The following is a 15,746-nucleotide window of genomic DNA, read 5'->3' as shown; positions in this document are numbered from 1 at the left end:
TCTTAGTCAACTCCACTAACCTCATTTCCAAACAACCAGTTGTTGGATGCATGAACTAAAATGCCATAAAGAATTTGCATATTTGATTATTTTCTCTCAAGCTTAAATGAAGAGAGCTACAATTTCTAAGAAGCCTGGTTTGACTGTGAGTCTGGCCCCCAGGCAGATTAGGCCAAGGTTTTGGCCAAGTGAAATTGGCAGTTCCCTAGAAGAAAAGACTAGCACGTTGCTCATTAGAGCATTCTGAGCTTGCCTGTGCAATCTTTTTGCTACCCTGCAATTTCCTGTTGGTTATAAATGAAACCTTTCTAGCTGTTAATGCAGCCGGTGAGTTGAAAAAAAAAAAAGCATGTAATTAATCAAAGGAGGTTGGGGGAGATTCACTAAGCTTGAGTTATAGGGGAGAATCTGGACAAGGCACTAGGACCTAGAAGGCATCTATCCACCCTGGCAGGAATTTCTTGCTTGGAGCTCAGACAACAAAGGCATAGAGAGATTGGTTTTCTTTCTCTCAGCATCTCCACCCAACCAGCAGAAAACCGGTGAGTGGGGCTTTCCAGTGATTTTCAGGGAGAATGTAACAGATGTCAAACGGGAAAAGCACAAGGCAAAGCTCTCTCTCTCTGCCTCTCTCGGTGTGTCCTCTCTCTCTCTTTCCCTCTTATCTCCCCCCTCTTTTTTTTTTTTTCTTGGCCTTATTCTATCAGATTTTTTCCTAAGCCTCTACCTGGGATATTCCTTTAGAAAAGTGAGTTTGATGTTCCTTTGTTTGCACTGTGATGTTGATTTTAGAATAATAGCACCCCAGATTCTAAAGCAAAGCCAAGCGTTGCTGGCACGCCTGGGGAAATGCTTGCTACTTGTCTTGAGGAGGTGGGGTCTCTTACACTGCAGGTTGTCTGACAGAGACAATGCTGAGCTCAGCACAGGTCATGGTGACATTGGGAGAATAGAGGGAGCAAGCCTGGCAAACCTGCTAGGCACCAGTCTTCCTTTATCTCCTGTCTTCCTGGTCCCTTGCAAATATCTCAATGTGGCAGTGTGTAGCAGCTGAGCCCTGCTTGCTTTGTGAGTCCTTTTATCCCCATCTGTGCCATGCATGTTAATAGTTTGGTTCCTAGGCTGTCACTACCTTTGCTAGCGTTTGGGGCTTCTGTTGTATTTGGTTTCATATTGTGATTTTCTTTCTTTCTTTCTTTCTTTCTTTCTTTCTTCCTTCCTTCCTTCCTTCCTTCCTTCCTTCCTTCCAGCAGAAAGGGGGAAAGCAAATCTGACAGATGACCATCTTTTGCCTCACCTAACACACCTGGGCAATAGATAAATTTGGGGTGAATTGCCTGCTGTGAGGGAAAAATGCCCCTTCATTCAGGGTAGAAGCCCAGAACAATGAAAGGTGTGCTTGCTTCTAAAGGTCCCATATGCTATTAAAGGATTCATTTGGGAATTTTTCAACAATTAAATGATTCCATTAAGAGGTGGGGCTGCATCATTGGTGGGGGTGGGTAGAGCACATAAAGAAGGGGGGGCGGATACCAGGAGTAAAGCAGAACTAATAACTCGTTAAATAACTGATTTTTCTAATCCCTTTCTTTTTTCAGCTTATTTCTTATGAATCTCGGATAGCTGCACCAGCTTGGTGGGGAAGGGGTTTGATGAATAGCACAAAGACTCTAGCTATTCCCTAGAGGCCGTCCCTTTAAAGGAGAATTCCAGTTTATTCTGGGGGGGGAGGGGATGCACACATTAGAGTAGGAAAGAGGGTTTGGGATAAAATTAAAACACTCCCCTTTCATAGTCATTTTACTAAGATGCAAAGATTGCTTCCTGAGCTAGAGATGCTAACCTTGGCTAGGTCCTTCTGTTCCCTTCAAGGGGGATTTTGTCGGCTATGGATTCATTTACGAGCGTTAGTCATGTGGGCATGTGTGAGGAAACAGATGCCAGTTTTAATGTATTTAGCCTGAAGTTACAATTTGATAGGAGCCAGTGTCAGGAAGTCCCAGGATTTTAAGCTATTTCAAAATCCCTCCCTCTCCTGTGTTTGGAACAGTGCCAGAAGTGCCTCCCTCCCCATCTCTCACCCCAGTGCCCATAGCCAGCAGCACCCCTCCAGCCCCTCCTTCTTTTCTATTAAAATCAATATTCCTGCAGGTCAGGGGCAAGCAGCAGATGGGTCACGGGCTTTTTTCAACCAGTTCTTTTCACAAGCAGCAGATTGCAGATCTGGATCTGGCTAATATTTGAATTCCTTTCTTTTTTTTTTTTCCTCCTCACCCCTTTTTCTTTGCTTCTTTTCATCCCCACCCTTTTCTCCAACACTCAGGTCTCTGAGGTTCCACCAAAATATGGAACTTGATTTTGGACATTTTGATGAAAGAGATAAGACATCCAGGAACATGAGAGGCTCACGGATGAATGGGCTGCCTAGCCCCACTCACAGCGCCCATTGTAGCTTCTACCGAACCCGAACCTTGCAGGCACTGAGCAACGAGAAGAAAGCCAAGAAGGTACGTTTCTACCGCAATGGGGACCGCTACTTCAAGGGGATTGTGTACGCTGTGTCCTCTGACCGTTTTCGCAGCTTCGACGCCTTGCTGGCTGACCTGACACGATCTCTGTCTGACAACATCAACCTGCCTCAGGGAGTGCGTTACATTTACACCATTGATGGATCCAGGAAAATCGGAAGCATGGATGAACTGGAAGAAGGTAATTCAAGGAGTGGGTGGTGGCCCTTAGTGGGAGGTGGCATCGTTAGTTATGGGTACATTTCTTGGATTTTATTAAAAGAAATTGGGAAATGTGTTTGTAAAAACACAAGGTTGCTGCTTAGACTTCTAATTCTATAGGCATTGACAGAATCATTAGCCATTACCCTTCATGGTCTTCAGTTTCGGCTGGCGTTGAAGTGTGGCTGGTGATGATAATGCATTGTGTTTATCTCCCAGGGTATACAAAGAAAAATCTGAATTGTGTCATTTACTCTAGAATGTGTTCATAGTTAAATATAAATAGCACTATTGAGGCAGACCATAAAATCATTAGGGGTATAAAATGAGGAAGGAAGATTGGTTGGGTTAACAGAGAGAAAATATTATATGCTAATATCCTTTGAACTGCTGAGAGACTGTCTGTGAATTGCAACTCATGGAAATATGCACCCTAAAAGCTGGACTTCCTGGACGTATTCACAGAGGATTATACTTTTAGGTAAGTGGTCACTGCTCAGCTGTTGCTTCTAAAAAGCCCACTTCAGGGTGTGTCCCTAAGGCTGAGGTCATTGAGAGAAATACCAAAAAAAGCTGTAGGTATGTCTGGTATTTTAATAAAGACTATCCCTATTAGAATAGGAACTGACTCACTGTACCTAAATCTGTTTAAATCCTTGTCAGATTTTGGTTTTGCAATCGAATTTTATGACAAGATTGCTGAGAATCCTGACAACCTGTGTACCCAACTCAAATATAGGGAAAATGCCAGCTCTTACCAAAACTTGCCCAGCCATGAAGTCTCTTTTGTGATCATTTAGAAAAATAGATCTTGGGACATGGTCTTAATATTTTACTTTATCAAATCAAGTATTTTGAGGATGCCTCCCTACCCCACCTTTTAATGGGTGTAATATATGTGATCAGTTTAACCTGACAATACTTTAAAGGACAGCACTCAGGAGTGGTGATAATGAAAATGTTCCCCCCAAAACCTCTTCCCACGCTCCAGCCCTCCCTCCTCATTCTTTCCATTCCCCCAAGCAAAGATGAGTTTAGAACAGGCAGATCTCTCTGAAACAGCCGGCAAGGAAGGAGAAACAACACATTAAAGGACTTGGTACGGATGGGAGTGCCCCGCCTCTGCTTCACTGCTTCTAGGTTTCTTGTGTTTCTAGAGACAAAGGAGCATGAGGGCTTCCTTTGTACAAGACCACATTCTCGCAAGTAGCTGCTGTTTCTCAAGTCAGGTTGAGTGATTTGGGGCTAGTTACTTATAAGACAGTGTCCATATGGCTACTGGATCTAGGTCTCGGGATTCAAGTCTGAGGTTTTTCTTCAAGCTGACCTTGAGAAACAATGCTGAGGAGGCTTAGATTATTTGATCAGGTGCTGGATGGCCAGGTGGAGGTTAATCCTAGGCTTCTTCTGAACATTGAAGGATTGGCCATCCTAGCAAATATCTTAAAATAAAGGAGAGTCAGGGCAAACTTGAAGGACTTGAAGCTAGGCTGAGGGAGCTGTCCAACAGCGTAATCGATAGGGTGTGTGTCTTTTGTCACTGGAAAATCCACATCTCAGTCAAACTGGAGGGGTTTCTCTGTAAGAATTTTCATAAACAAAGCACCCTGAATCACCCAGTATGTCCTCATCATTTCCACTAGCTGCGATCTTTTAAAGACCACGATACATGCTCGGGCAGAATTCTGAATCAAGTGACATTGTATTTGGAGCAAGGATTAGAATGTTCTTGTGTCTGATATTAGAGTGGTGTCATGCACAGATTGCCCACTCCCCCAAATCCATTTTTTAACATGTCTTGCTCAAGGACTAGCCCTTGATATTGATTTTCCTCCCTGGATTTCTGTGTGTGTGTGTGTGTGTGTGTGTGTGTGTATTGGGGTGTGTGTTGTGATAATCTTAGCTCAATATAGGTAATAAATACAATTTTGAAGACTGCAGCTTCCTTTTCTCTTGATCCTTTTGAGTCCTGCTAGACTGTACTCCTCTTATCTACCACTCCCGGGTGCAGTAGTAGTACTTCCTGGTGAATTTCTGGACTATGCAGAATGTAAATAAGGCTCAGTTGCATTTATCCACAAGTCACGTACAACCACAAACTGCAGTGGCCCTCAGTGCCCTTTCAGTCCTGAGTATGGCCCATTCAGTCAAGGAAATTCTGGGGTATCTCTGGGGCAGCATTGAGAAATGTGACCAATATCCCACTACCACAGAGCCAGATGGGAAAAGGTACAGATATGAAGAGGATAAAGAAAAAGGGTCTTTTTCTCTCCTATTTTTTGTCCTTTGCAACTGTAGGAATGGAGGACAGAAGTCCTTTACTTTTTTCACCTTTGGAAGAGGTTAAAAGAAAGATTTTAAAATAGTAATTCATACATGTTGCTTCCCAAGAGACTTCAAATTGAAAAAGTTTGGAAAGATCCCTGGGTGAAGAGTCAGAGGCATTGGGTTCTCATCTTAGAGGCAGAAGATTATAATAGGAAAAGAAATCTTTGGAATCCGATTTGGTTCAAATCCCAGTTCTGCCACTTGCTAGCTTGTGTGAACTCGGGGGAAACCATTTAGACTCCCTGAGCCTCAGTTGTTCATCTGTAAAGTGGGAGTAACTGCTTTGAGGATTAAATAAAACAATGGATACGAAGTGTTTAGTATTCTGCCTGGCACATGATAGCATTCAATAAAGGGTGGCTGGTACTATTTGAGTCATCCTAGTTTATAGCTGGTTAAGCTACATGACTATAAGTTTGTCCTTATCATCACTGTGACTAATGTTCTCTCTTTTTAAAACAACGTAAAAAAAAACAACCTTATTAAGGTATAACTTAATACTGTAAAATTCACCAACGTAAGTGTACAGTTCAATGAAAGTGTACAGTTCAATGACTTTTAAAAAATTTACAAGTGGTGAGACCATCACCATAATCTAATTTTATACCATTTCCATCACCCCAAAAAGAAACCCTGTGCCAATTAGCTGTCACTGCCCATTTCCCGTATTCTCTCCAGCTCTAGGTGACAACTTATCTACGTTGTGTCTCTACAGATTTGCCTATTGTGGACATTTTATGTAAATTGAATCATACACTATATGGTCTTTTGTGACCGGCTTCTTTCACTTACAAAATGTTTCCAAGGTTTGTCCATGCTATACCATGTATCAACACTTCATTCCTTTTTTTCTTTGAGGGATAATATTTCATTGTATGTATAGACCACATTTTGTATATCTATTGTAATATTCTTACCTGTAAAATGAGACTAATAATACCTGCCTTCTTTATCTATTAGAGTGATTGTGAGGATAAAATTAGATGATAAATATGGAAACACATTGACAAGGTAAAACTACAGCTACGAGGGACTATTATTGTTCACGATGTAAAAAAAATAATAGTAATAAGAAAAATGGTACAGATGAACCTATTTGCAGGGCAGGAATAGAGACATAGACGTAGAGAACGGACATGTGGACACAGGGGGTGGGGAAGGGGAGGGTGGGATGAATTAGGAGATTGGGAACGACATATATACACTACCATGCGTAAAATAGATAGCTAGTGGGAACATGCTATAAAGCAGAGGAAGCTCAGCTTGGTGCTCTGTGACGACCTAGATGGGTGGGATGGGGGTGGGTGGGAAGGAGGTCCAAGAGGGCGGGGATATAGGTATACATATAGCTGATTCACTTCATTGTACAGCAGAAACTAATACAACATTGTATAGCAATTACACTCCAATTAAAAAAAATGATGATGCCAGTGAAGGGCTGGAATAGCCAGTGGCTCCCAAACCTGGCTGCCTTTCAGAATCTTTTAGAGCGTTAGAAAAATATCAATTCCTGGGCCACGCCCCGGATTTGTTGACTCAGAATTTTCAGGGCTAGTGCTCCAGAGTCTGTTTTCACAGATTTCCCCAGGTGAGTCTTATGAGCACTTAAAGTTGGGAAGTACTAGATTAAGTGATCTTGACGGTCCCCTTCAGCTATGTACAATGGTGGGAATTCCTAGCAATACCTAAACCTTTGTTGTTGTTGTTGTTGTTTTTGCGGTATGCGGGCCTCTCACTGTTGTGGCCTCTCCCGTTGCGGAGCACAGGCTCCGGACGCGCAGGCTCAGCGGCCATGGCTCACGGGCCCAGCCGCTCCGCTGCATGTGGGATCTTCCCAGACCGGGGCACGAACCCGTGTCCCCTGCATCGGCAGGCAAACTCTCAACCACTGCGCCACCAGGGAAGCCCTGTTTTTGTTTTTTGATTTGTAGATCTTAAAGGAATGATGGAGCATAGAACATACTGTGTTTCCAAATGGCCACATTATTAAGTATTTAGCCTAAAATAAAATGAAATAGAAAGCAATTGGTTAATAATCTCTCTGGCCTTGTGGCACTCCTTTGTCTAATGCCTCTAGTCTACTGTCTGCTGCTAGATACTGAAAGTATTAAGGGGACCATTTTGGACCAAAGTCAGGTTATTGATGTCAGCTTTCCCACAGCTCCTTGGGTACACGAACAGTCTTCATGAAGCCAGACAGAATGTGGCCATATACGTATTAGCCATATTCCCAGTGGGTCAGTGAATGAAATCCACCAGTGACTTTTCGTTTTGTCTTGTTTAGCCTTCCATTGGAGAATTATTCTTCCTTCATGTACTGTCTAATTCCTTCCCCACTTCCTCGTATGTAAGTACCCAGATCAATCTTAGGGGTGTCCTTTTGAGCATTATTATGCAGACCATGGGACAGAATATTTACAATTGTGACGGTCTTGTTGGAAGATCTGTATGGTGACACCAGCTATGATCCACTTTCTTTGCCATAGCCCATTTGTTCCAATGAGATGAAACCACTTTCTCACTAATTTATCCTCTAACTACTAAAGCAAGCACACTGCCAAAGAGGAGGATTTTAAGATACCTGGGAGAGTGATACATCACTAATAGACCTGATAATACAATAAACCACCATTTAATATTTTCCTTCTTGAGGGAGAAAGCCCAGGAAAAGAGGAGAAAGCCCAGGCAGAAGTGCTTTTGCACTGAGCAGCTATAAACATGTTTAATGTTTTTGAAAATGGAGCTTTCCTGAAAGTGAAGGGAGGTAGACATTAGATCATCTTGAGCCCATAGCTTGTTCCCTTCCTGCCCTTTCAGCTGTGCTTCCATGACTTCATTTCCTTACCCCCTCGCCCTGAAGCAGATTGTCGATTCCAGCAGATTGTCACCTTGCTTGGCTCTGAAGCCAGCTTTCCTTCTAGGCTTCTAATGAGTGGGAAATGGCCCCTGGAAGCTGTGGCAGGATGGGAACCCAGCTGTGTAAAGGTGCAACACAGAACCAGGAAGCTTTGGTCCAGAGAAGCAGCACATTTGATGTCTTTCCAGTAGTACAAGGGGAGAGTCCTCAGTGGTGGGCCCCTATTTCTTTTCTTTAACATGTAAGTACCATAACAACTTTATCTCCTAGAGCCTGTTTGAGATGGAAAAGAGATGAAAATTCCTTCTTATAGACCTTAAGAGCTGGAAGGGCCTTAGACGTCACCTAGCGCAATAGCTTCAATTTGTAGACAGAAAAGCTGAGACTCAGAGATTAAATGATTTGCCTGATGTCATACAGCTTGTAAATGCCTGCCTGGGATTTAAATCCAGGTCTATCTGACTCCCCCTCAACCACCACAAACATCCTGCCCTCTGGTAGGGGATACAGATAACGGGGGAGGCATGTGTGGGAGCAGGGGGCATATGGAAAATCTCTGTACCTTCCCCTTAATTTTGCTGTGAACCTAGAGCTGCTCTAAAAAAAGATAGTCTTAAAAGATATTCTGCCCTCAGTGTGCACCAGCAGAGGCAGCAAGTGGCTTTGCTAGGTGTTATCCGTGAAGCTACCACATTTGGCCTTTGACGCAACTGGAGGCCTCCTTTCAGCCAGCAGGAAATATGATCTTTGAAGCCTGGGTCCCGGGCAGTGCTCATGTTATATAATGATTATAGCTCAGTTCCAAGATGGTTGCCCTTGCTGCTGCTGCTTTTCTTTCCTTCAGCTTCTACTCTTCCTCTTTTCATGTCCTTTCTCTCCACCCTTTCTTCCTCCTTTCCCTCTTAGCTCTTTTTCTTGTTCTCTCTCTGTTCCTTCAGATTAGGGCCTTAATAATAATGATAGCTGGCATTTGTCAAGTGCTTACTATGTAGCAGACTCTGGGCTCAGCCCTGCATATCATGCATCACCTGCTCTGAGCCTCAGAACAACCTTAAGAGGTAGGTATTGTTATCATCATCCCCACTTTGCAGACAAATAACTGAAGCCAAGGGAGGTTAGTCTGCCCAAGGGCACACAACTAGGAAATATTGGGGGACCCCACTGTGACTGACATCACGTCAGCTGCTCTTTTTCCATTACTTCTTATTGGGGCCAAAAGGAAAGAGAGTGGAGAGACTAAAATGTGCTGTTGGAAAGTGTTCAACGTAGATTTGGCTGAGAGCTGGGCCCTCTGAAAAGTTCTTGGGTGCCATATGATACTATAGCTGTCTGCCATCATGTTCATTTTCACGGGGGATGGTTAATCATACTCATAGTTCAGAGGCTTAAGAGGTTTAAGAGATGGGAGCAAAAAAAGTCCAGAGTCCTAATAGGGCTGCGCAGCTGACTCTCCAGAGGAGACTGTGGATGAGTGAAATCATAAATATATAGCCTCATACATTTGCACACCACCAGTTGTCTGACAGAGTTTCAAAGTACATGACAAATTACGGAAAACATCTGACTCAGAGGCAGTGACCTCGTGGAAGTTGCCCGTGCATCTGGTAGAGTGCCATTTCTAGGGTATGGGGAATACTGGCTGTGAATATATGGGGGAATTGAAAGGGTCCCTTCATCCTTTAAGTCAAAAATTAAAGACCACATCCTCTAATCACTTGTGTAGGATTGGGTTAGCCAGTGGCAGCCAGAGAAATTAGGGTTTCTTTAGGCTGCGGTCTTTGATCGCCCCATCCTGGCTGTGCATGCATGCACCAGGTGCAGGAGTGAGGGCCTGTGCTCACCTACAAACCATGCCTTGGTCCCCTTGTCAAGACAGAACGCTAGCAGCATCTGGGACTCAGAGCAGTGTTGGAAGCCACTTTGCATACGTTACAAGCCACTTACCTTCCCGCTCCACACACACATATAAATGTCCTCAAAGGTGCCCTACAGAATCTCACTGAATCTTCTCTGAGCACTAACTGAGAAATTTATCAATTAACACGACTTAAAGGCTTTGGTGCTACAGCAAAGCAATCAATATTTGCACAGGGAGTGAATCATCAGCCCCGGCGTTTGTGAATGTCTCTGCTCGGTTCTCCCGCTGAGACCGAAGGAAGAGCCATCAGATTATAATTGTGTTTAATGCTTTCTTTGCACGGGCTCGGGTTGATTGATTGATTGATCGATTTAGCGTTATTACTGATGAGTTAAGCCTGATTCAGTCACACTGGTTTTCTGCATCTCAACCTCTGGATGAACTTCTGTATACCTTGAGGCTAATGTGTTTCACTCAAAAAATTCAACCTTTTCCAATAGTCTCTCCCCGAGGCTGAGCCTCTCTTCCTCTTTTCTCCAGCTTCTAGTCCCAGGTGTCTAATCCCTTCCTCTTGCCTCTGGCCCCTGCATTTCTTCCGCTGTACTAGTCATTTCCTCTAGCCCATGATAAATGTGAAAATTACACTAGATCCTTCCAATCCATAAATCAGGCTGTATGGTGTATTCTCACATCTCCACCTCATTACTTGTGGCAGCCAAGGGTGAGCACTGGTGAAGATGGCCCTGAGTACACTGAGCTAGTGTGTGGCATTCAGGAAGATGGAAAGATGAGGGGTGGGTGGTGGAAACAGGGGAGAGCATTTCTCAAGCAAGAGCTAGACTTGCAGACGCAAGGAATAGTGTGTGTGTGTGTGTGTGTGTGTGTGTGTGTGTGTGTGTCTACAGGTTGTTATTTAGATAGTTTCTCCACCTGGGTATGGGGGTAAAAGACACAATGATACACACATACATGCATTCACCACACACACACATTTCACATTTTAGTATTCTACTGCTTTGCCATATACTCTGTACAAAGTACAATCGGGCTTCTTGGCAAGTTTGCACTGTATGCCCAATACACAACGTTACTTTGGTCACTTTGACTTGGAATAAAAATGTATTGATTTTGAAAGTTCTCTTCAGTTCATAATATAACAAATAGGGCTGTGAGTCCAGAAATAGGACAGGAACATTAAGAAATAGAGACATGTTAAAAACGCTCTAGTAATGCCCCTAGACATTAACACACATCCTAGGAGTTAATGTAAACTTTTCAATTCAAATGAGATCATATCAAACTTGAGAACCCCACTTGTTAGATTATACTTAGGTATGTTCATTATCCTTGGGACCCTTAGCTTTACAGGATTTTTTCAACTGAGTATGCCATTATGATGAAGAATATTTTGCCGATGACTTGCTCTTGAATTTGAATGAGCCCAGTTGTTAGAGGGCCTAATTAGGAATTGCACGTGAAGTTTGTTATTATCACCATTTTTCCAGAAGTCCTACTTCGAGGTCAGTGTGTATTAGTTTGGTTAGAATAGTCCATATACCTGCTGTTAAACTAATCACCACTTATTTCTTCCCTTAGGGGAAAGCTATGTTTGCTCCTCAGACAACTTCTTTAAAAAGGTGGAGTACACCAAGAATGTCAATCCCAACTGGTCTGTCAATGTGAAGACATCTGCTAATATGAAAGCCCCTCAGTCCCTGGCTAGCAGCAACAGTGCCCAGGCCAGAGAGAACAAGGACTTTGTGCGCCCCAAGCTGGTGACCATCATCCGCAGTGGGGTGAAGCCTCGGAAGGCTGTGCGTGTGCTTCTGAACAAGAAGACAGCCCACTCTTTTGAGCAAGTCCTCACTGATATCACTGAAGCCATCAAACTAGAGACCGGGGTTGTCAAAAAACTCTACACTCTGGATGGAAAACAGGTAGGTGCTTTTCCCCCGGATTATACCTCTTCTCATTTGTTCTAAATGCTTGGCTGACCATCTTACACCTCGGACATCATTTCTGGTTGGGAGACTCTTCCTCTACCTCTCATCATCCCTACCTGATATATTATGTCTCATTTGGGAGAAAGGTCTTTTCAGCAGACAAAGCAATGGACCAGGAATGTGAGGCTTTGAAATTCAATCTGTTTCTGACTTACCAGGTAGAATGGTCACTTACAAGCTTCCTTATCTGCTAAGAAAAGATGTGTTGGAGCCTAGGTCCTACAAACTCCTTGGAATGTGAATTTAGCTAGTGCATGATGCAACCTGGATTGTTCAATGTATGTGACTAGAAATGAGATTTGCCCACTCATTTCTTCTTAGATACTCTTACATTGGTATTCAGCATCCATTCTGATGAAAAGAGGTGGAAGTGACCCTCATATTCTATGACAGGAGAATATGAAGGGAAGCACTGAGGTTTCTGGTTTGTCGTCTTTGCCTCACACTAGACCACATTTTTTCTCTCTCCCTTTTCCATGTGACATAGCTGTCTTAATCTGGTTCCACTGATGGTTTGTGTGGAAAGGGACTATTTCAGGATCCTAAAATTAGCCCAAGAAAGATGGTGCCATCTGTTTCTCTCCAAATCAGGTTCTTCATGTCATTGGTTATGCTACTAAAGTGCCACCTATATTAATATCTGGGAAAGAATGCAGCCAGCCGTCTCCATCAGACAGATGCACCATTCCCTTGAGCACAGGGAGCTGTAAATATATGACAAAAAATGTTCCAAGGGAATTGGAACAGTGGCTGGTTTCTTTGGCTGTCAAGAGAATCCTGGTCCCTCATCAGATAAGACAAGTGTGGATTATTATCAGTCCATACTTTCTACCTCTTAAAATACCTTCGGTGTTTGAGCAACTATATAGATTCTTAAAAAAAAATAGATTCACCATATCAGGATGATGAGTGTTCAAATGCAGAACTGTGCCTCCTCCCATAATCTCTGATATATACTGTGTGCTGCAAGATTTTAAGTTTCTGGGAAAATGCAAACTCATATACGTGGTAATTTGGATAAATGTGTGGCTTCTATCTGTTCGCCACCATTTTGTGATCTGAGAGAAACCTGGAGGTACTGGTTGTATGTGATCTGTGTTTGTTGTACCACAGCAATGGGTTTATCTGCGATGGGAAGAGTTCTAACTCCTAAGCATCTAAGAGTATCTCTTTTTTGAGGACCAAGTGTATGATGAACAGGAGCTGTCCAGGAACAGGATTAATCGTCATAAACCTCACCTCGGAGAAGTAGGGTCTAGGAATTTTATGATCAGTGGATCTTAGAGTTGAGGGTGACCCTAACTCTAGAAGCCATGACATTTAATCTCCCTCCTATGGCAAGGATATACTCTACAGTCATTTTAATTTCATAAAACAGCCTATTTCACTGTTGAACAGCTGTGATTTTTCGAAAGATTTTTGTAACATTAGGTATAACTCTGCTTCCTTGTACCTTCAGCCTCTCGAAGAAGTACATGAGAAATACAAATCAAGCACGTAAGACTGGGATTTAGAAGACTTAGTTTCTAATCTGGGTATTGCCACTTACTCTGTGATGTTGGGCCAACCACGTAACTGTCCTGAGGCTCACGCTTCTCCTCTGTACAAAGGGGCTAATCACACCTGCCCTACCCATGTTCACAGGATTCTCATGAAGATCAAACGAAATCACGGATATGAAAGCACTCTGTAAATCAAAACACGCAGTGTAAATACGTATGCATACAATTCATCATTGAGAAAATATGTAAATTGTCAGACAATTTACATATATATTAATAAATGTTAGCACTCTTCCCCCTACTTTACCTTCATCATTCTTACCACAAATTTCCAGCGTTTTGTGGGATGTACCATACCTCAGCATTCTGTGATTGTCCCTAATAATAAATAAAGGGACACCTCCGCCTCTTAGGTAAACAAGCTCCAGTCCAGTGATGGGTGGATTTTCATCCTACAGCAAGCTTTCCAACTCCTTTCAAGGATTGGTTCCCGTTTCTTTGGGGAACACGTTAGGAAATGCCAGAGTATGATATGGTGTGTGTACAGACACGTCAGGGAGGAGTGCGCAAGGGAGCAGGCATCACTGCCTCTGCACATACTGTTCCTTCTCTTTTTTTTTTTTCTGTGGTACGCGGGCCTCTGACTGTTGTGGCCTCTCCCGTTTGCGGAGCACAGGCTCCGGACGTGCAGGCTCAGCGGCCATGGCTCACGGGCCCATCCGCTCTGCGGCATGTGGGATCTTCCTGGACCGGGGCACGAACCAGTGTCCCCTGCATCGGCAGGCGGACTCCCAACCACTGCGCCACCAGGGAAGCCCATGTTCCTTCTCTTTAAAATGTCTCCCTCTGCCTACCCTGACCCCGGGGGTCATCTTTTAAGCCCTACCTCAAATATCATGTTATTTCTGAAAACTTCTCTGCAGAGTTAAAGTAATCTTAACCTTTTTGTTTGTTTGTTTTTTAATGCTTAGCTCCTGATTCATGGTGGATGCTCTATAAATGTTTGTTGACATAAGGAGATTCTCACATGGCCCAGGTAGCTGTTCTGATATGTTCTGAGAAGCCCTCTGTTTTCAATGTCCCAGAAACTATCCTTAGGTCTATCAGAAGACATAGGGGGGCTTCCAAAGGAGTGCGTATTCCACCCGGGCAGCTCCGATCTATTGCTCACTTGGAAGTCACTGAGAGCAGACTTTGAAAGCAGTTTTTCCCAAAGTGTATTCTGAGAACTGTCCCCATCTCCCCACCCCCAGGAGCTCTTCATAAAAGGGTTTTGTGGTCAAATAAAGTTGTGAAATGCTGCAAATTATATGCCTTTCTTAGAGATCCACATTGCCCATTGGCACATTAAATGTTCTGAGAAGTCCTGCAGAAAGGAATCCCATTTAATTTAGACCCGGGATCTCCCAACCTTTTTTAACCACAAACATATGGAATACACAGATACACGCACACACGCACACATACACACACTCTCTAGGAGCACACTAGGAAATGCTGTTTACAGAATATGCTGAATGATTAGGAGCTAACTACTCTTAACCTCACTGGTATGCATGGGGTAACCCACAAATCAAACATTGTTGTGTGGTTACGGCAAGGACATTAAATAACAAAATTTGGGGGTGCAAGGACAAAACCTACTAATTACAAAATAGATGCTGAGTATACTGAAATTTGGTGCCAAATTCAAAATTTTGGAGCCCAGCCCATCTCCCAGTTCTAGTGATGACAGCCCTAATGTTAACACCTGTCAGTCACTTTGATTACTGGTGGGTATTCTTACTACTTGGGAATATGATCTTCCTCTGTGCAGGCTGAAGGCACATGTGTTGCAATGGCTCGGACTCGCTTGGATGAGATTCCATGCCTGTCTTTGGCTAAATGTGGCACCAGGCAGAAAGGACAAAGTATGGTCAAGGCTATTTGTTATGGAACGTTTTTATCATGAAGTCAAGGCCATCACTTGGTTTCAGTCTTGCTCTAACTGGATCCCAAACAGACCAAATCAAGTAGTTTTCTCCCCCATTGTTTAAATAATGATCAGTTAAAGCAGCCCAGTTGATTATACCAGATTTATTGTTGCTTCTGTTCTCATGTGTACCATTTGACTGATTGGCTTGTGCTGATTGACAAGAAATCTGTGGACATGGCTCTTATCTCTTTCTGTTTTTATTTTGTTCGGATGTGCTTTTGGAGCCTTTGATCTTTTCAGGGCTTATGTTTTGCCGGTATAGAAGACCAGTTTCCTCAGAGATATTTGTGGTCTGTGTAGGCAGGGAAGCTAACCATCACGAGTAGGACGAGGCCCCAGTTTATTCATTCCTCACCTCAATAAGAAATTGCTGGGCTTCCCTAGTGGCGCAGTGGTTGAGAGTCCGCCTGCCGATGCAGGGGACGCGAGTTCGTGCCCCGGTCCGGGAAGATCCCACATGCTGCGGAGCAGCTGGGCCCGTGAGCCATGGCCGT

General features: G+C 43.5%; 1 protein-coding gene across 3 annotated transcripts in view; it reads left to right on the top strand.

Annotated features, from left to right (window-relative positions):
• The first annotated feature begins 511 nt into the window (after window positions 1–511).
• Window positions 512–15,746, top strand: part of DCX (doublecortin) — a 114,807-nt gene continuing 99,572 nt past the window's right edge. For 2 of the 3 annotated variants that reach the window (XM_029240718.1, XM_029240720.1), the window contains exons 1-3: window positions 525–542; window positions 2,324–2,709; window positions 11,369–11,709. In XM_029240718.1, the coding sequence (XP_029096551.1) occupies window positions 2,346–2,709; window positions 11,369–11,709 (705 nt within the window). In that variant the 5' untranslated portion in view covers window positions 525–542; window positions 2,324–2,345. Of the gene's footprint in view, window positions 543–2,323; window positions 2,710–11,368; window positions 11,710–15,746 lie in introns of all 3 variants that reach the window. The other variant, XM_029240719.1, reaches the window with a different exon arrangement.

The sequence above is a fragment of the Monodon monoceros genome, unplaced genomic scaffold (genome assembly GCF_005190385.1).
Source record: "Monodon monoceros isolate NGI ecotype Baffin Bay Population unplaced genomic scaffold, NGI_Narwhal_1 Super_Scaffold_22, whole genome shotgun sequence".
Classification (NCBI taxonomy): Eukaryota; Metazoa; Chordata; class Mammalia; order Artiodactyla; family Monodontidae; genus Monodon; species Monodon monoceros.
Note: the sequence above shows the minus strand (reverse complement) of the source record. Positions and strands in the feature narration are given on the sequence as shown.